Source organism: Carcharhinus amblyrhynchos, chromosome 16, assembly GCF_965287045.1.
Source record: "Carcharhinus amblyrhynchos chromosome 16, sCarAmb.v2.hapA, whole genome shotgun sequence".
Taxonomy (NCBI): Eukaryota; Metazoa; Chordata; class Chondrichthyes; order Carcharhiniformes; family Carcharhinidae; genus Carcharhinus; species Carcharhinus amblyrhynchos.
The window spans coordinates 58,344,350-58,360,574 of NC_137339.1; the positions used below are offsets into that span (position 1 = coordinate 58,344,350).

General features: G+C 45.2%; 1 protein-coding gene across 1 annotated transcript; it reads right to left on the reverse strand.

The window, feature by feature from the left end:
- Nucleotides 1–467: 467 nt before the first annotated feature.
- Nucleotides 468–9,198, reverse strand: LOC145353743 (phosphoenolpyruvate carboxykinase, cytosolic [GTP]-like). The gene is made up of 8 exons (XM_080204515.1): nt 8,960–9,198; nt 8,087–8,268; nt 6,864–7,067; nt 6,526–6,713; nt 4,209–4,371; nt 3,707–4,063; nt 1,643–1,738; nt 468–922 (listed from the first exon to the last, which is right to left on the reverse strand). The coding sequence occupies exons 1-8, from the start codon at nt 9,181–9,183 to the stop codon at nt 468–470; spliced, it is 1,869 nt and encodes a 622-aa protein (XP_080060641.1). The 5' UTR covers nt 9,184–9,198.
- Between the last annotated feature and the right edge of the window lie 7,027 nt (nt 9,199–16,225).

The following is a 16,225-nucleotide window of genomic DNA, read 5'->3' on the forward strand; positions in this document are numbered from 1 at the left end:
GGACACACGTACATTCAGACAATGTACTCATTCACTCACTCACATGCACCCACTCTTTCACACATATACACTCGCTTACTCACATTCACATATGTACACATGCTCACACACACTCATGCCACTCTCACAAACAAGCACTCACGCATAGTCTTGCTCACACAGTCTCCACCACACACACACACACACACACACACACACACACACACATAGTAATGAGTCTGTGCAGTAGACATCATTAAGTAACAACTGAGAGCAGGAATTCTGGCTGAGTTTCCCCTCCCTGACCCATGAGACATTAAGGAAGCCCCTGATATCTGTCAGAGTCAGATTAATTTAGCCAGCACAGATCAATAGTTGGCCTGGGGATGTGGATGTTGCAAGCCTGTACTAATTCGTTAGTTACTCCCTTAACCAGATGACACACGGGGAGAGGCGTTGCATCCTTATTTATCTGTTTGACACCCTCATTACAACAGACTGATTCTTTGTTTTAACTGCAGCAGCTGATTGGCCACATCGCTGGGAAGGTCAATGTTGACTTGGTCTTCAAAATATTTTCTGATTGCTTCTATTTCCTCTTCCCAGAATTCTTTCTCGACACTGAAGAGTGCACCCATGTTGACCTGACCGAGGCCCTTGATGTTCAGGGCGCCGTCTGCAGGAACGAAGCCCAAAGGAGAGTGTTTGGCGCAGTCCTCCCCATCGATCCTCCGGAACATCCACTCCAGGACTCGGCAGTTCTCCCCGAAGCCCGGCCACAGGAAGTTGCCCTGAGTATCTTTGCGGAACCAGTTGACGTGGAAGATCTTGGGGAGTTTAGAGTTGCTCCTGTGCTCCATGCTGAGCCAGTGCGATAGGTACTTGCCAAAATTGTACCCAAAGAAAGGCCGCATGGCGAAAGGGTCGTGCATAATAACCTTCCCTGTGGAACAATGACAAAAGGGGCAATGAAGAACTGATGCTGAGGGTGACACAGGAACTACACAAGTTTGTTCATAAGGAGATAAACAACACCACAACCTAATCAGCCCATTTCACATCAAGCCTAAAGTGACTGCTTTCTGTTTCATGTAGATAATGAATGTTAGGTTCCTCACTCCACATCTACTTGTATTCCCAGTTTCCCAGTGTTGAATTTTCCAGTGTCCCAGTGTTGAATTTTCCAGTGTCCCAGTGTTGTTTTTCCCAGTGTCCTAGTGTTGTTTTTCCCAGTGTCCCAGTGTTGTTCCCCAGTGTCCCAGTGTTGTATCCCAATGTTGTTTCCCAGTGTCCCTGTATTTTTTCCCCCAGTGTGCCAGTGTTTTTCTCCAGTGTGCCAGTGTTGTTCCCCAGTGACCCAGTGTTGTCCCCCAGTGTGCCAGTGTTGTTCCCCAGTGTCCCAGTGTTATTCCTAGTGTCCTAGTGTTGTTCCCCATGGTCCAATGTTGTGTTCCCCAGTACCCCAGTGTTGTTCTCCAGTGTCCAATGTTGTGTTCCCCAGTGCCCCAGTGTTGTTCCCCAGGTCCAGTGTTGTGTTCCCCAGTGTCCAATGTTGTGTTCCCCAGTGCCCCAGTGTTGTTCTCCAGTGTCCAATGTTGTTTCCCAGTCTCCAATGTTGTGTTCCCCAGTGTGCCAGTGTTGTTTCCCAGTGTTATTCTCATACCTTTGTGTTCCGCTGCAGCTGTAGCCTCTGATCTCATGGCTGCTCCGATGAAAACACCATGCTGCCAGTTGAAAGCTTCATAAACCAGAGGAACGCCTGGAACAGAATGACCAAGAATGTCTTTGAAATAATGAATATACATAAATAATCAATATACATTAGTGTGAATGAGTATATCTTAGTAGAGGCAGACTAAAGAAAGCTTTACCCTCTTTGGAAAATAAGCACTAAACTGAAAGACATGTTTACAAAACTCCAAACGGCAGTTGTGCAGTTTAATATGATCAGAATAAACAACAGGGCATTGAGGTTAGTTACTAACAGAATAGAACTGCAAAGCGGACAAGTTATGTTAAACTGAGAGAGGATTTGTTAGACCATAAGTGGGATCCTATACACAGTTCCAGTGCAACAAAAGCTGGAATCTGAAACAAAACAGAAAATGCTGGAAAATCTCAGCAGGTCTGACAGCATCTGTGGACAGAGAATAGAGCCAATGTTTTGAGGCTAGATGACCCTTTGTCAGAGCTGATAAAGAGTGATCTAGACCTGAAACAAGCTGGCACGGTGGCACAGTAATAATAACCAGTAATACTGGTTAGTAATACTGCCTCGCAGTAGCAGGGATCCAGGTTCAATTCTGGCCTCGGGGGTGCTGTCTTGCCAGAATTTTACTGCCTTGCCTGCCCGATGTTTGTAAGGTGCCACCTGAGGCCAATGGAGAATGCCATTCTGCAAGCCTCGCCCTCACCGATGCTGGGAAAGGCGAGGCAGTAAAATTCCGATCACTGTGTGGAGTTTGCATGTTCTTCCTGTGGCTGGGTGGGTTTCCCCGGGTGCTCCGGTTTCCTCCCAAACTCCAAAGATGTGCAGGTTAGGTGGATTGATCACGTTAAATTGCCCCTTAGTGGAGGTTTACTAGGCTGATACCGGAGTTGAGGGGGTTGAGCTATGAGGAGAGGCTGAATAAACTAGGCTTGTACTCGTTAGAGTTTAGAAGAATGAGGGGAGATCTCATTGAGACGTATAAGATGATGAATGGGATGGATAGGATAGAGGTGGAGAGACTCTTCCCGCTCAGAAAGGATAGTAGGACTAGGGGGCACAGCCTCAAGATAAAGGGGGGGCGGTTTAGAACGGAGTTGAGGAGGAACTTCTTCACTCAAAGGGTGGTGAATCTCTGGAATTCTCTGCCCATTGAAGTGGTGGAGGCTGCCTCGCTAAATATTTTTAAGACGCGGGTTGATGGGTTTTTGATAAGAGAGGGGATTAAGGGTTATGGGGAGAGGGCGGGAATGTGGAACTGAGCCACAACAGATCAGCCATGATCTTATTGAATGGTGGGGCAGGCTCGAAGGGCTGGATGGCCTACTCCTGCTCCTATTTCTTATGTTCTTATGTTCTTATACGTGTGATTACGGGGGATAGGATGGGATTGTTGTCAGTGCAGATTTGATGGGCTGAATGGCCTCTGAAACATTGGCTATATTCTCTGTCTCTCTCTCCACAGGTGCTGTCTGACCAGCGGAGATTTTCCAGCATTTTCTGCTTTTGTGACACAGTTCCAGTCTCCATTTTATGTAAAGGACAAAGGCACCAGAGATGTTTTAACAAGATTTACGAGCACAATAGTGAAATTGAGAGATTGTAGCTATCAGGGAAGTTGGAAATGGTTGCGGTTCCTTTGTTAAGCAATAGAAGAATGAAGAATGTCCAAACACAGGCATGTTTTAGATTATGAAAGCCCGTAAGCAGAGTCAATGCAGACATGGATCTGCTGATAGGGTGAAATGGGGGTGAAGAGGAAGCAGACTGGTGCAGAATCAACAGTAACATAGACCTGTTGGGCTGAATGGTCTGCTGTAAGTACTATGTGATTCTTATGTAAAATCACACATATATTTTAATACTGTTACACAGTCTTCCCAGTTACAGCCTTTCACTAAATGTCTACTACCAGATTTCCTGAGCTCCCTCAGCAGCTTTCCAGCACAACACCAACACAGCTGACTCAATCTGACCCAAATGTTTAGCTGTGTTGTTCTACACATTACACTATTGTACCTTTTGGCCTGCGTCCTCCAAAGACAATCCCTTCAATGGGAACTCCTTCAGGAGACTCCCAATCTGGGTCGATGATCGGACATTGTCTGGCAGGAGTACAGAACCTGGAGTTGGGGTGCGAACATGGCTCTCCATCTTCTGGACTCCACGCTTTGTTTTTCCATGAAGTTACGGTGACGCCGGGGGGCAGATTGTCATCGATTCCTTCCCAATAAACCCCTCCATCGCTGGTCTCTGCTACGTTGGTGAAAATGGTGTTCTTGCTGATCGTTTTCATTGCGTTTGGGTTTGTTTTGAGAGACGTTCCAGGCGCCACACCAAAGAAGCCATTTTCTGGGTTGATTGCTCTCAGGTTACCTGTGGGAAGGTCGAGTAAGGGAGGTATTAATAAAGTGACTGGACTTTCACCAGGCAATGCACCTTCGAAACAGAGGAATCACTTTCCTCATTGGATCATTTCACATCTACCTTAAACTATAAAGACAAGCTGAGAGAAACAAACCTTGTTCATCGAATTTCATCCAGGCAATGTCATCTCCCACACACTCGATCTTCCAGCCAGGCAATGTGGGATTCATCATGGCCATGTTTGTTTTCCCACAGGCACTGGGGAAGGCTGCAGCAATGTACTTCTTCTGACCTTTGGGATTGGTCACTCCCAGGATCTGGGGAGGAAGAGGAGAAGCTGATGAGTAAATGATGTCCATTCGCTGATCCTACAGTCTAATCTACATTTCTTATACATACAGCATGGGATACGCAGTGCGTGCCTGTATTCACACTGACACAGGCTGAACAGCCTAGCATTGTTGAGTATTTCTGCACCATTTGTTTTATTCCTTCAATGGATGTGGGTGTCACTGGCATTTATTGCCCATCCCTAAATACCCTTGAAACGTGCTCGAGGCCATTTCACAGGGTAGGCCATTGCTGTGGATCTGGACTCACATGTAGGTATGGACAGCAGATTTCCTTCCCTAAAGGACATTAGTGAACCGGATGGGTTTTTACAACAATTGACAATGTGATTGTGATTGTGTGATTTCAAGAATAGCACAGATATAGCTCTTGGAGCTGAAGGGATATGGAGGAAGGTGGAATCAGGATATTAAATTTGACAATCAGCCATCACCAAATGAATAATGGAGCAGGCCCATTTCTAGTTTCAATGCTCACCAATAGATTTTTCATTTTTTTTTAATTGAATATAAATTTCACTATCTGCTGTGGTGGGATTTGAACCTGAGTCCCCAGAGAACTCCCCTGGGTCTCTGGATTACCAGCATTGTGACATTATCACTACACCACTGCCTCCCCCTTTATCTTGTGGCGATGCTGGCGTTGGACTGGGAGTCCAAATTGAGTTTGTGTCTTTATATGCCCTGTTTGTGAATAGAACTCCGACTCACCTGATGAAGGGGCAGCGCTCCAAAAGCTAGCGGCTTTTGCTACCAAATAAACCTGTTGGTCTTTAACCTGGTGTTGTGAGGCTTCTTACTGTGTTTACCCCTTTATCTCGCATGGCTGATCCCAAATGATTTAAATTCCTCCAGTAATGATAACACCTGAAACACTTCATTTAATCTAAAGTTCAAACATTATTCAGCTCTGTGTGAGACAGAGAAACATGACTCATTGTCTAGCAACTCCTCAGTGGCAGAATTTGCAATTATATAGCACCTTTCAAGACCTCAGGATGCCCCAAAGAACATCCCAGAAACTGACGCACTTTTGAAGCACAGTGACTGACATGATATCAGAAACACAGCACCTAGTAAGTGCATAGCAAGATCCCACAAACCGACAGTGAATGGCCAAATCAACCAGTTTTAGTGACATTGGTTAAGGGATAAATATTACCAGATAAACGGGATGAGAAAATTCATCCTTTATCCTTCAAAATGATGCCGTGAAATCTTTTATACCGACATGAGAGTCCAGAGATAGTTTCAGTTTAATATCTCATCTGAAAGATGTCAGTTGTGACTATGCAGCATTCCTACAGTACTGACTGGGTTGTCAAACCCAGATAATATCCCCAAGTATCTGGAGGGGGACTTGGATCATTCACCTCTGATGGGAAGTGAGAGGACTATCACCTCTATCAGTATCTCTGTCAGAGCGATGGCATGATGGCACAGTGGTTAGCACTGCTGCCTCGTAAAACCCAAGGACCCGGGTTCAACCGAAAACAGAAATCATTGGAAAATCTCAGCAGGTCTGGAGAGAGAATAGAGCCAACATTTTGAATCTGGATGACCCTTTGTCGGAGCTAAAGGCAAAGAAAATCAGGAAAGATTTATACTATGAGGTGGGGGGGACAGTAATAGTTCCAAAGGAATGTAAATGACGGCTGAAAGAGGTGATAAAAGTGTCCCATTTCCTTTCTGTTTCAGATTCCAGCATCTTTTGCTCTACCCAGGTTCGATTCCCAGCTTGGGTCACTGACTGTGTGGAGTCTGCACATTCTCCCCATGTCTGGGTGGGTTTCCTTCAGGTGATCCAGTTTCCTCCCACAGTCTGAAAGATGTGTTCCATTGACCCTGATAAATTCTCCCTCAGTGTACCCGACCTCGCGCCAGTGTGTGGCGACGGGGGGGGGGTTTTCACAGTAACTTCAATGCAGTGTTAATGTCAGCTTACTTCTGAGAATAAGCTTTAAAACTTTACTTTAATCAATCCAGCAAGACTGACATCTCAATGCAGAGTTTAAATCTGACATTTGCCTTATTTCAGAAGTTTGCTTCTTTCACGGGCGAGAGCTTTATTACAAGCGCAGCCGTTAAAGATGCAATAAAGAGTAACTCCTGTATTCTTACCAGCATGTGCTCAGCCAGCCAACCCTCTTCCTGAGCAATCCTGGAGGCGATGCGCAGAGCGAAACACTTCTTCCCCAGCAGTGAGTTGCCTCCATAACCGCTCCCGAATGAAATAATCTCCCTGCGCTGAGGTATGTGGGCGACCAGTGTCAGCTCGGGATTGCAGGCCCAGTTATTGACCAGTGGCCCTAAGTACAAGAGATGGATTGTTACTCAAAGCTGGATAAAAATCTGCTGGATCAAAGGAGAAGACCCCTTCTCCCACCCCTCCCCTCCCCTCCCTGCCACCACACGCACAGAATTATCATTCATTCCAAAGATGCTGAATCCAAACTCACTCTTTAGCGGTAAGGGGCATCCGACTGAATGAAGACATTTGACAAACTGGCCAGTCCCCAGGGTCTCCAGTACAGCTGATCCCATGCGAGTCATGATTCTCATGCTAGCCACGACATACGGTGAATCGGTCAGCTGGATCCCGATCTTGGACAGAGGAGACCCCACAGGTCCCATGCTGAATGGGATCACGTACATTGTACGGCCTAAAGATTGACAGGAAGAAAATTGTTGCTGAGACTATTCTCTTTAAATCCTTATAAACTCAAGATTAAGCTCAGATATTGTCATCATCCCAGCCCAGATACTGTCTATTAAAGCATTTACAGCAATACTGGTGGAATAACAAATACCCTGAGTAACACCAAGATAGTTATCTCACCCTTGGATGAGGATGAGGACATAACCATAAGAATGGAGCTCAGAATTTCCTCCTATGATCCAAACACCAAGCTCCCTTTCACCTGTCATTTGTACAACCCATCCTGAGACAGAGAGACGGGGATAAAAGTTCCTTCGATTTTAATTGCGTGTTTGGCTGACATTTATCTGGCTGGCAACACATTGGCACAGTGGTTAGCACAGCTCCAGGGTCCCAAATTCAATTCTGGTCTTGGGTCGCCGTCTTTGTGGAGCCTGCACATTCTCCCCGTGTCTGCATGGGTTTCCTCCAGGTGCTCCAGTTTCCTCCCACAATCCAAAGATGTGCAGGTTAGGTGAATTAGTCATGGTAAGTGTACGGATTACAGGGATAGGGCAGGGGAGAGGGCCTGGTACAACACTCGTTCAGAGAGTCGGTGCAGACTCGATGGGCCGAATGGCCTCTTCTGCACTGTAGGGATGCTATGATTCTATGATCTGCATTGTGCATTGTTCATGCCGGCTGCTGCGACTCCCTGGAACGCGCAAGTCTGCCAACCACAGCACTGTAGTTAGGACAGCTGAATGGTGGAGATGGGAGGTTTCTCTGCAATGTAACTATGTCAGAAGCTGGCACAGATAACAGCAGAGATCCTGGCTCCTCCTCAATAGTTCAGGAACCCCTGTCTAATGTATTGTACAGTGTGAGAAGCAGGTGAACAGAATGATTGGATAACTTTAGTGTGATACATTCCACACTGAGGTGTCAATAACTGATATAATCACCACACCTTTTATTGAATAATCACTCACAAGTCTGCATAGAATAGCTCAGAAATAACCCAGATTGAATGAATGTCTGTACCTTTCATACAGTCTGGGAATCGGGCATCGAATGCCTTTTCAAACTCCTTCTCTGACAGCCAGCGTCCGAGCTGGCTTACTCCACTCTTTGCTGTGGGAATGGTGTCTCTCTGTTCAGGGGTTATAATCACAGTCTTACTCTCCACACGAGCAACATCCCGGGGGTCTGTGCGAGCTAACCAGCTGGAAAGAACAAAAATTAATCCAATTCAGTCACAGTAAGTCTGGCTTTAAGATGTCAGTCATCATCACAATTCAATAATACACCCTGGCTGTGTGGGGTGATTCAGAATTGAAGGCTGGAACTTAGACCAGTTCCTTCATGTGTCCAAACTGACCGAGATTGAGTGTTACGGATTTGTGTGTGTGTCAGTGTGTGTGTCCTGAACTAAGTCTGATTGTCTCTGTAGAAATCTGCCATAAGTTTTCATTATTTAAATTGTAATCAGGCTTTGAATCTTCTAAATGAATTAGCTTTTTTTGGGTTTGTATCAGCCGTTATACAATTAACTGGTTTGTGTGGCCCTTCATGCCATTTTACAATCACAGGAAATCTCTCCCTTGTGTTGCACGTGTCATTAAGGGCAAAAGGAATGAATGTGAGCACAGTAAATTGTTTGCAAACTGACCCAGCAACGTCACCCAGGAGATATAAGCAACAGGTTTGGTGAATGGAAGTGCCACACTGGTAGAGCAGCAAATAGTCTTCTGAAGCTATTGCTGATGCATGTTGGTAGGACATTGTAGAGTGAGTGTGCTCTGTATGTTACCCTGGTATACCTGAGCTGGGAGAGCTTGTTGCTGATGCAAAATGGAAACATTGCTGCCCAGTAATAAAACGTCACCAAAACATGGAGAGGAGAAAGGTACTCACCAGTTCTCATACTTGTGTAAGCGTTTGATCATCCCTTGCTCTTCCATCAGGGACAGAATCTGGTTGTTTTCTTCCTCACTACCGTCGCAGATGTGGATGCTGGCTGGCTGACACAGCTTTGCACTTTCTTCGACAAAGTCTCTCACTGCAGAGCTCAGTGCGTCCAGATCCCCCTGAACCACATTCAGAGGGAGCTCGGGCCCAGTTTGGAGCTGTGGTGCCATGGTTTCTTTGAGAAATGGGCCCCCAACAACCTGTGAGACAATCATTTGCATTGCTTAGGGCGGTCAGAATGTGTCATTGAGCAACACATGTGAAGCTCATTCTCAAATGGTCAGGTTGCTTTTATTTAGTGGCTTCTGGAATTTTGACACTTCTTATGCATTGCACTGGTACATTGTGTCCAGAAACTCCATTTCATTCAGTGTGTTCTTCCATGGAATAATCACGTTCTGCACATTTTGTTATTGTTAAAAATTGCAATGGGATCTAGAACATTAACAGTGAGAGAACAGGGATACCACAACCACAACTCATTATTTACCTTTCTCAATATGATTTACAATTCTCTTTATAGATTATAAGGCAAATGAAGGGGTGCTTGGAATTTTAAGATCAGGGAAAAGAAAAGCTCAGAAGGTGACACATCCAGAAAAAGGTATTTGATCAGAACTGGAAAGTTACAGTGAGGCAGGGCGGTACGGTGGAACAATGGTTAGTACTGTTGCCTCAAGGCACCGGAGACCTGGGTTCAATTCCACCCTCACGTCACTGTCTTTGTGGCATTTGCACATTCTCCCCATGTCTGCGTGGATTTCCTCTAGGTGCTCTGGTTTCCTCCCACAGTCCAAATATGAGCAGGTTCGGTGGACTGGCCATGTAAAATTGTCCCAATATTGCTCCTGGTTATCCCAAGATGTGTTGGTTAAGGGGATTAGTGGCGTAAATACTTGGGGTCACAGGATAGGTTCTGGGTAAGATGGTCTTTCAGAGAGCCAGTGCAAACTCAGTGGGCCAAATGGCCTCCTTCTGCACTGTAGGGATTCTATAATTCTCTGATTCTAATGCAGTGCCTAGCCAAATTGCCCAGTTAAGTTTACTTTTTAACTTTACTCTTTTAAAAAGAATGTACAGCCCATTATGAAAATATCAGTTTTGGACACTGCTAGTGTTTGGATATGTAGCTGGATTCTACCTGTATGTAATCTACCTGTATTCTCTATTTATTTAGTGTGGTATATTTCATTGTCCATGATAGAGTGGTATGGTTGTACAGTGGTTAGCATCTCTGCCTCACAGCGCCAGGGACCCAGGTTCGATTCCAGCCTCAGGTGTGTGTGGAGTTTGCACGTTCTCCCCATGTCTGCATGGGTTTCCTCTGGGTGCTCCGGTTTCCTCCCACATTGCAAATATGTGCAGTCTAGGTGGATTGGCCGTATAAAATTGCCCCTTGGCATCAGAGGTAAATACTTGGGGTTACGGGGATAGGGCCTGGGTGGGATTGTTGTCAGTGCAGGCTCGATGGGCCGAATGGCCTACTTCTGCACGGTAGGATTTTATGTGGATAATTGGGTTTATATTCATTCAGCTGCAATGTGACTGAAACTTGAGAATCCAGTGCAATCTTGACAGCATTGTCGACATGGAAACCATCCCAATGCTCCACGGGAAAAAGAGTTATTCGGCAAAATGTGGTATTCCTGAGGTGGACCTATACTGATGCTATCACCACCACTTGAAGCTAAGGAAGAGTGAACTCCATTACAATGTGTCAGAATTTTTTATGCATTTTGCTGAGCTAAGCCTTTTATTGTCAACAATCCTAGTTGCTCTTGTTCAGAGGGCAATTTAGAGTCAACCACATTGCTGTAGCTCTGGGGTCACATGTAGGCCAGACCAGGTAAGGACGGCAGATTTCCTTCCCTAAGGAACATTAGTGAACCACATGGGTCTTTCCAATAATGGCTTCATGGTCATCAGTAGATTCTAAATTTCAGATATCTTTTATTGAATTCAAATTTCACCATCTGTCGTGGTGGGATTCGAACCCGGGTCCCCGGAGTTTCTGGATTAATAGTCTACCAATTAGGTCATCACCACTTCACATGTGTGACGAGCTGATATAGAGACTTCAACAACCACAATATTGAACCAACGCATAAAATCACTGTGTAAATGTACATCTGCACGTCTCCAGAAAAGGTAAAGATCATTTATAAAGAAAAAATAAATACTGGAATCTGAAACAAAAACAACAAATTCTGGCAAAACTCAGCAGGTCTGTCAGCATCTGCGGGAGAGAATAGAGCCAACGTTTCCAGATGACCCTTCATCAGAGCTAAAGATCATTCATGTTTGAATAATTCAGATCCACTGCTCTGGAATACTCCTAACCCTCATCTCCAAACATGCACAATTCTGTGGATAGACTCACTATTGCTGGGATTTTATGACCTCGCTCAGTTGAGGCTCCTGCCCGAGGCCAACAGAGAATTCCGTTCTGTGAGCCTTGCCTGCCCCAATTCTGGGGGGGGGGGTGCGTGCAGGTAAAATCCCGTCCTATATGCCCATTCAAATCTGGTGCAAAGACACAGCACCAATTCCTGCCCAGTGTCATCCAGTGTGGTGGGCACCTTAACAACTAGAGTACTTGTAACGCACTCCCTATTCTTACCAAGGGAGTTGATTGATGAGCCTTTACAGCTCTGACTTACCAGGGAACCGCTTCACTTCTTTTCTGCCTCCAGCTGTTCTTGCTTTGAGCAGTGAATATCTTCCAATGGACTGGGCCTTGACCAGTGGTCTGCTTTCCTGGGAGATTTCCCCCTCCTTTTATATTACCCGCCCAGTCATAGTGACCTCCAAATCTCCCTGTCTCTCAAGAGAGACGTGCCTGTTTGTGTCATCAAAGATACAATTTGTCTTCGCAAGAACCCTGTTGTTGCCTCCAAAACATGTCAGTACGTAGTTGATGATTAACCCTGGAGATAACACAGACTGTTTCATTAATGAAATGCAACAGCTACATGTTGGGAAAGCCTGGGTCACAATATGTCCCCAACTTGGACCAATTATAACCCTCAGTGAGTGGGCCAAATCATAATACTAAATTATGATACGGTAGCACGCTGGCATAGTGGTTAGCACTGCTGTCTTACAGTACCAAGGACCTAAGTTCAATTCCGGCCTCAGGTCACTATCTGTGTAGAGTTTGTACATTCTCCGTGTCTGTGTGGGTTTCCAAAGATCCAACGATGTGTAGGTTAGGTTGATTGGCCATACTAAATTGCCCCTTGGTGTCCCGGGATGTGTATATTAGAGGGATTAGAAGGGTAAATATGTGGGGTTTCAGGGATAGGCCCTGGCTGGGATTGTGGTCAGTGCAGACTTGATGGGCCGACTGACCTCCTTCTGCATTGAAAGACTCCATGGTTCTATGAAATATCCACATAGCATTTCATGTCGTTTCTGTTGCTGTGAGAGAGGTGAGTGGGGTTGGTTCTGATTTTAAACTGTCCGAAACAAACACATCAGCATCCCAGGAAATAGTTAAATGATAAATTGTGGGAAGTACAGTGGCTAGCCTCACAGTGCCAGGGCCCCAGGTTCAATTCCACCTTCAGGTAACCGCCTGATGGAGTTTGCACATTCTCCCCATGTCTGCGTGCATTTCCTCCAGGTGTTCTGGCTTCCTCCCACGGCCCAAAGATGTGCGGGTTAGTTTAATTGGCCATGCTAAATTGACTTTAGTGTCAGAGGGATTAGCAGGGTAAACGTGTAGGGTTACAGGAATAGGGTCTGGTGGGATTGTAGTTAGTACAGGCTCAATGGGCCGAATGGCTGCCCTCTCCATTGTAAGGATTCTATGATTCTATGACAACTATCTCATTCAGAGGATTTGTCCAAATCCAACGTCAAGCATTTCTTTTATTTATTTATGGGACATGGGCATCGCTGACTGGCCAGCATTTATTGCCCATTCCTGGGTGCCCAATAACAGTTGAGAGTCAACCTGTGGCTCTGGAGTCACATGTAGGCCAGACCAGGTAAGGATGGCAGATTTCCTTTCCTAAAGGACGCTAGTGAACCAGATGGGTTTTCTGATAATCAACAATGGTTTCACTGTCGTCAGTAGATTCTTAATTCCAGGTATTTTTTGTTGAATTCAAATTCCATAACCTGCCGTGGTGGAATTTGAACCCAGGTCCCCTGAGTTTCTGGATTAATAATTGAGCGATAATAACATGAGGCCATCACCACTTCTTTGACACATAATCCAGGCTGACACTTCTGAGACACACTGAGGGAGTGCTACACTGTTGGAAATCTCATTTTGTGGCTCGGGTAAAGGATCTTGTAGCGCTATTTTGAGGTTCTCCCTGTGTCATGGCCAATACTTATTCTCAAAGCAGCATCACTAAAGTACAGATACCCTTCTTTCTTGGAATGTGGGCATCTCTGGCAAGGCCAGCAATTATTGCCCATTCAACTGAGGGGCTGCTAGCCCATTTCGGAGGGGTGGTGAAGCATCAACTTCATTGCTGTGGCTCTGCAGTCATGTGTAGGCCAGACCAGGTAAGAATGGTAGATGTCTTTCCAGAAGGACGTTAGTGAACCAGATGGGTTTTTATAACAAATGAATGCTAGTTTCACCTCTGAGATTAGCTTTCAGTTCCAGCTTTTTTATTAATTGAACTCAACTTCCATCAGCAGCCAAGCTGGGATTTGAACCTATGCCCCAAAGCATTATTAGTCTGGGCCTCTGGATTACTGATCCAGTGATATTACCACTATCGCCTCCCTAAAATTGGGTGATTTAATAGAATAGAATAAATTAGAATCCCTACGGCACAGACAGAGGCCATTTGGCCCATCAAACCTGTACTGACTATCCCACCCAGGCCCTATCCCCATTACCTCAAGTATTTGCTCTGCTAATCCCCCTGACACTAAGGGGCAATTTAGCATGACCAATCAACCTAACCTATCTTTAGCGTGTGGGAGAAAACTCACACAGACACAGGCAGAATGTGCAAACTCAGCGCAGTCACCTGAAGCGGGCATTGAACACAAGTCCGTGGCACTATGAGGCACCAATACTAACATGCCACCCCATTGTTACTTGTGGAATCTTGCTGTACACAAATTGGCTGTCATATTTCTCTATTTCGTAAGGGTGACTACATTTCAAAAGGGATTTCATTCATGATCAAAAAAATGCCCTCATAGGTCCTGCAGGCTGTGAGAGGTGTGTCTTATACAATATATATGTGTGTGTGTGTACACATTCTTTATTTAATCTGTAGTTTCCCTCCTTAATGGCATTCTTGCCATTACGTCAAGAAATCCAGATCATAGAATCCTACAGTGCAGAAAGAGGCCATTCGGCCCATCAAGTCTATATCGACCACAATCCTACCCAGGCCTTGTCCCATATCCCTCCATATTTTACCCACTAGTCCTTCTAATCTACATATCGCAGGACACTAAGGGGCAATTTTTAGCATGGCCAATCAACCTAACCCACACACCTTTGGACTGTGGAAAGAAACCGGAGCACCCGGAGGAAACCCACGCAGACACGAGGAGAATGTGCAAACTCCACACAGACAGTGACCTGAGCTGGGCATTGAACCCAGGTCCCTGGAGCTGTGAAGTAGCAGTGCTAACCACTGCGCTACCGTGCCACCCTAGATAAAGGACTAAGGTCCACGATGGAGTCATCGCCTGAAATAAAAACAGAAGCTGAGGAAAATCAGCAAAGAATGGTCAGACATTGCCAGAGCTGAGTTCAAAGAGCTGAAGATTATTGGGAGAAGTGAAGAGCGAGGGAGTTAAGAGCTTGCATGGTTTGGAGACTCAGGATTGGAAAGATGCTGATAGTGCAGCAAGCAATGGTTTCAGCGGTCAGTGCACAGGGAAGATCGAGGAACATGTTTTTTACAGTTTTGGAAGCACGAAGTCCTGTCAATAGATTGAAGATGAATCCACAAAGCAGCACTTGACACATCTCTGAGCTGGGAAGGTGGGAATAATCACACAGGTGAATGAACTGAAAGCTCAATAATGGCCAGGGTTGATGTTAATACGGGTCAGTGACCAGTGTTCAATCTGGCAGCAGGATCAGCACACAACTAAATCCAAGATATAGTAAGTTTCTCTCAGAAAGTTACAGCTCAGAATGTGGAGACTTACAGCATGTGTGACTGGACAGAGAGGAGTGGCATTGACCATTCCCCCTGGGCAAGCTCACTCTCCCAGAAACATTCCAGAAGGAACTATGGAAAACTAGATCTATTGGAATCACAGGAGTTCACACTTCACTTGCCATTACTCAAGTGTGTGTGTGTTCTGAGAATTTGTGTGTGTGAGTGAATAATTTTGTGTGTGTGCGTATATATATGTGTGTGTGTGTGTCTGTGTGTTTGTGTGTATATGTGTGTGTGTGTCTATGTGTGTGTGTATATATGTGTGTGTGTGTGTCAGTGTGTATGTGTGTGTGTAAGTGTGAGTAGGTGTTTGTGTATGAGTGACTGCTTTTATGTGTATGTGTGTGTGTGTGAGTGAGTGTGTGTGAGTGAATGCTTTTATGTGTATGTGTGTGTGTGTGAGTGAGTGTGTGTGAGTGAATGCTTTTATGTGTATGTGTGTGTGTGTGAGTGAGTGTGTGTGAGTGAATGCTTTTATGTGTATGTGTGTGTGTGTGAGTGAGTGTGTGTGAGTGAATGCTTTTATGTGTATGTGTGTGTGTGTGAGTGAGTGTGTGTGAGTGAATGCTTTTATGTGTATGTGTGTGTGTGTGTGAGTGAGTGTGTGTGAGTGAATGCTTTTATGTGTATGTGTGTGTGTGTGTGAGTGAGTGTGTGTGAGTGAATGCTTTTATGTGTATGTGTGTGTGTGTGTGAGTGAGTGTGTGTGAGTGAATGCTTTTATGTGTATGTGTGTGTGTGTGTGCACAATGTAACACAGTAACATGGACAAAATAGAATCAGGAGTACTGAGTTCAACCCTGTTCTGCCATTCATTTTGATCTTGGTTGATCATCAAATTCAATATCCTGATTCCCGCCTTCCCCTATATCCCTTTAGCCCCAAAAGCTATCTCTAATTTCTTCTTGAAATCACACAATGTTTTGGCCTCAACTACTTTCTGTGGTCATGAATTCCACACATTCACCTCCCTCTGGGTGAAGAAATTTCTTCTCAACTCAGCCCTAAAAGATTTATCCCTTATATTCAACCTATGACCATAATTCTGGACTCCCCC

Coding starts and splice junctions, on each gene's coding strand:
- LOC145353743 (XM_080204515.1), bottom strand. CDS start 9,183: ATGGCACCACAGCTCCAAACTGGGCCCGAGCTCCCTCTGAATGTGGTT. Junction 6,714..6,863: donor ATGCCCCTTACCGCTAAAGA/GTGAGTTTGGAT, acceptor TCTTGTACTTAG/GGCCACTGGTCAATAACTGG. Junction 4,064..4,208: donor GATGAAATTCGATGAACAAG/GTTTGTTTCTCT, acceptor ACCTTCCCACAG/GTAACCTGAGAGCAATCAAC.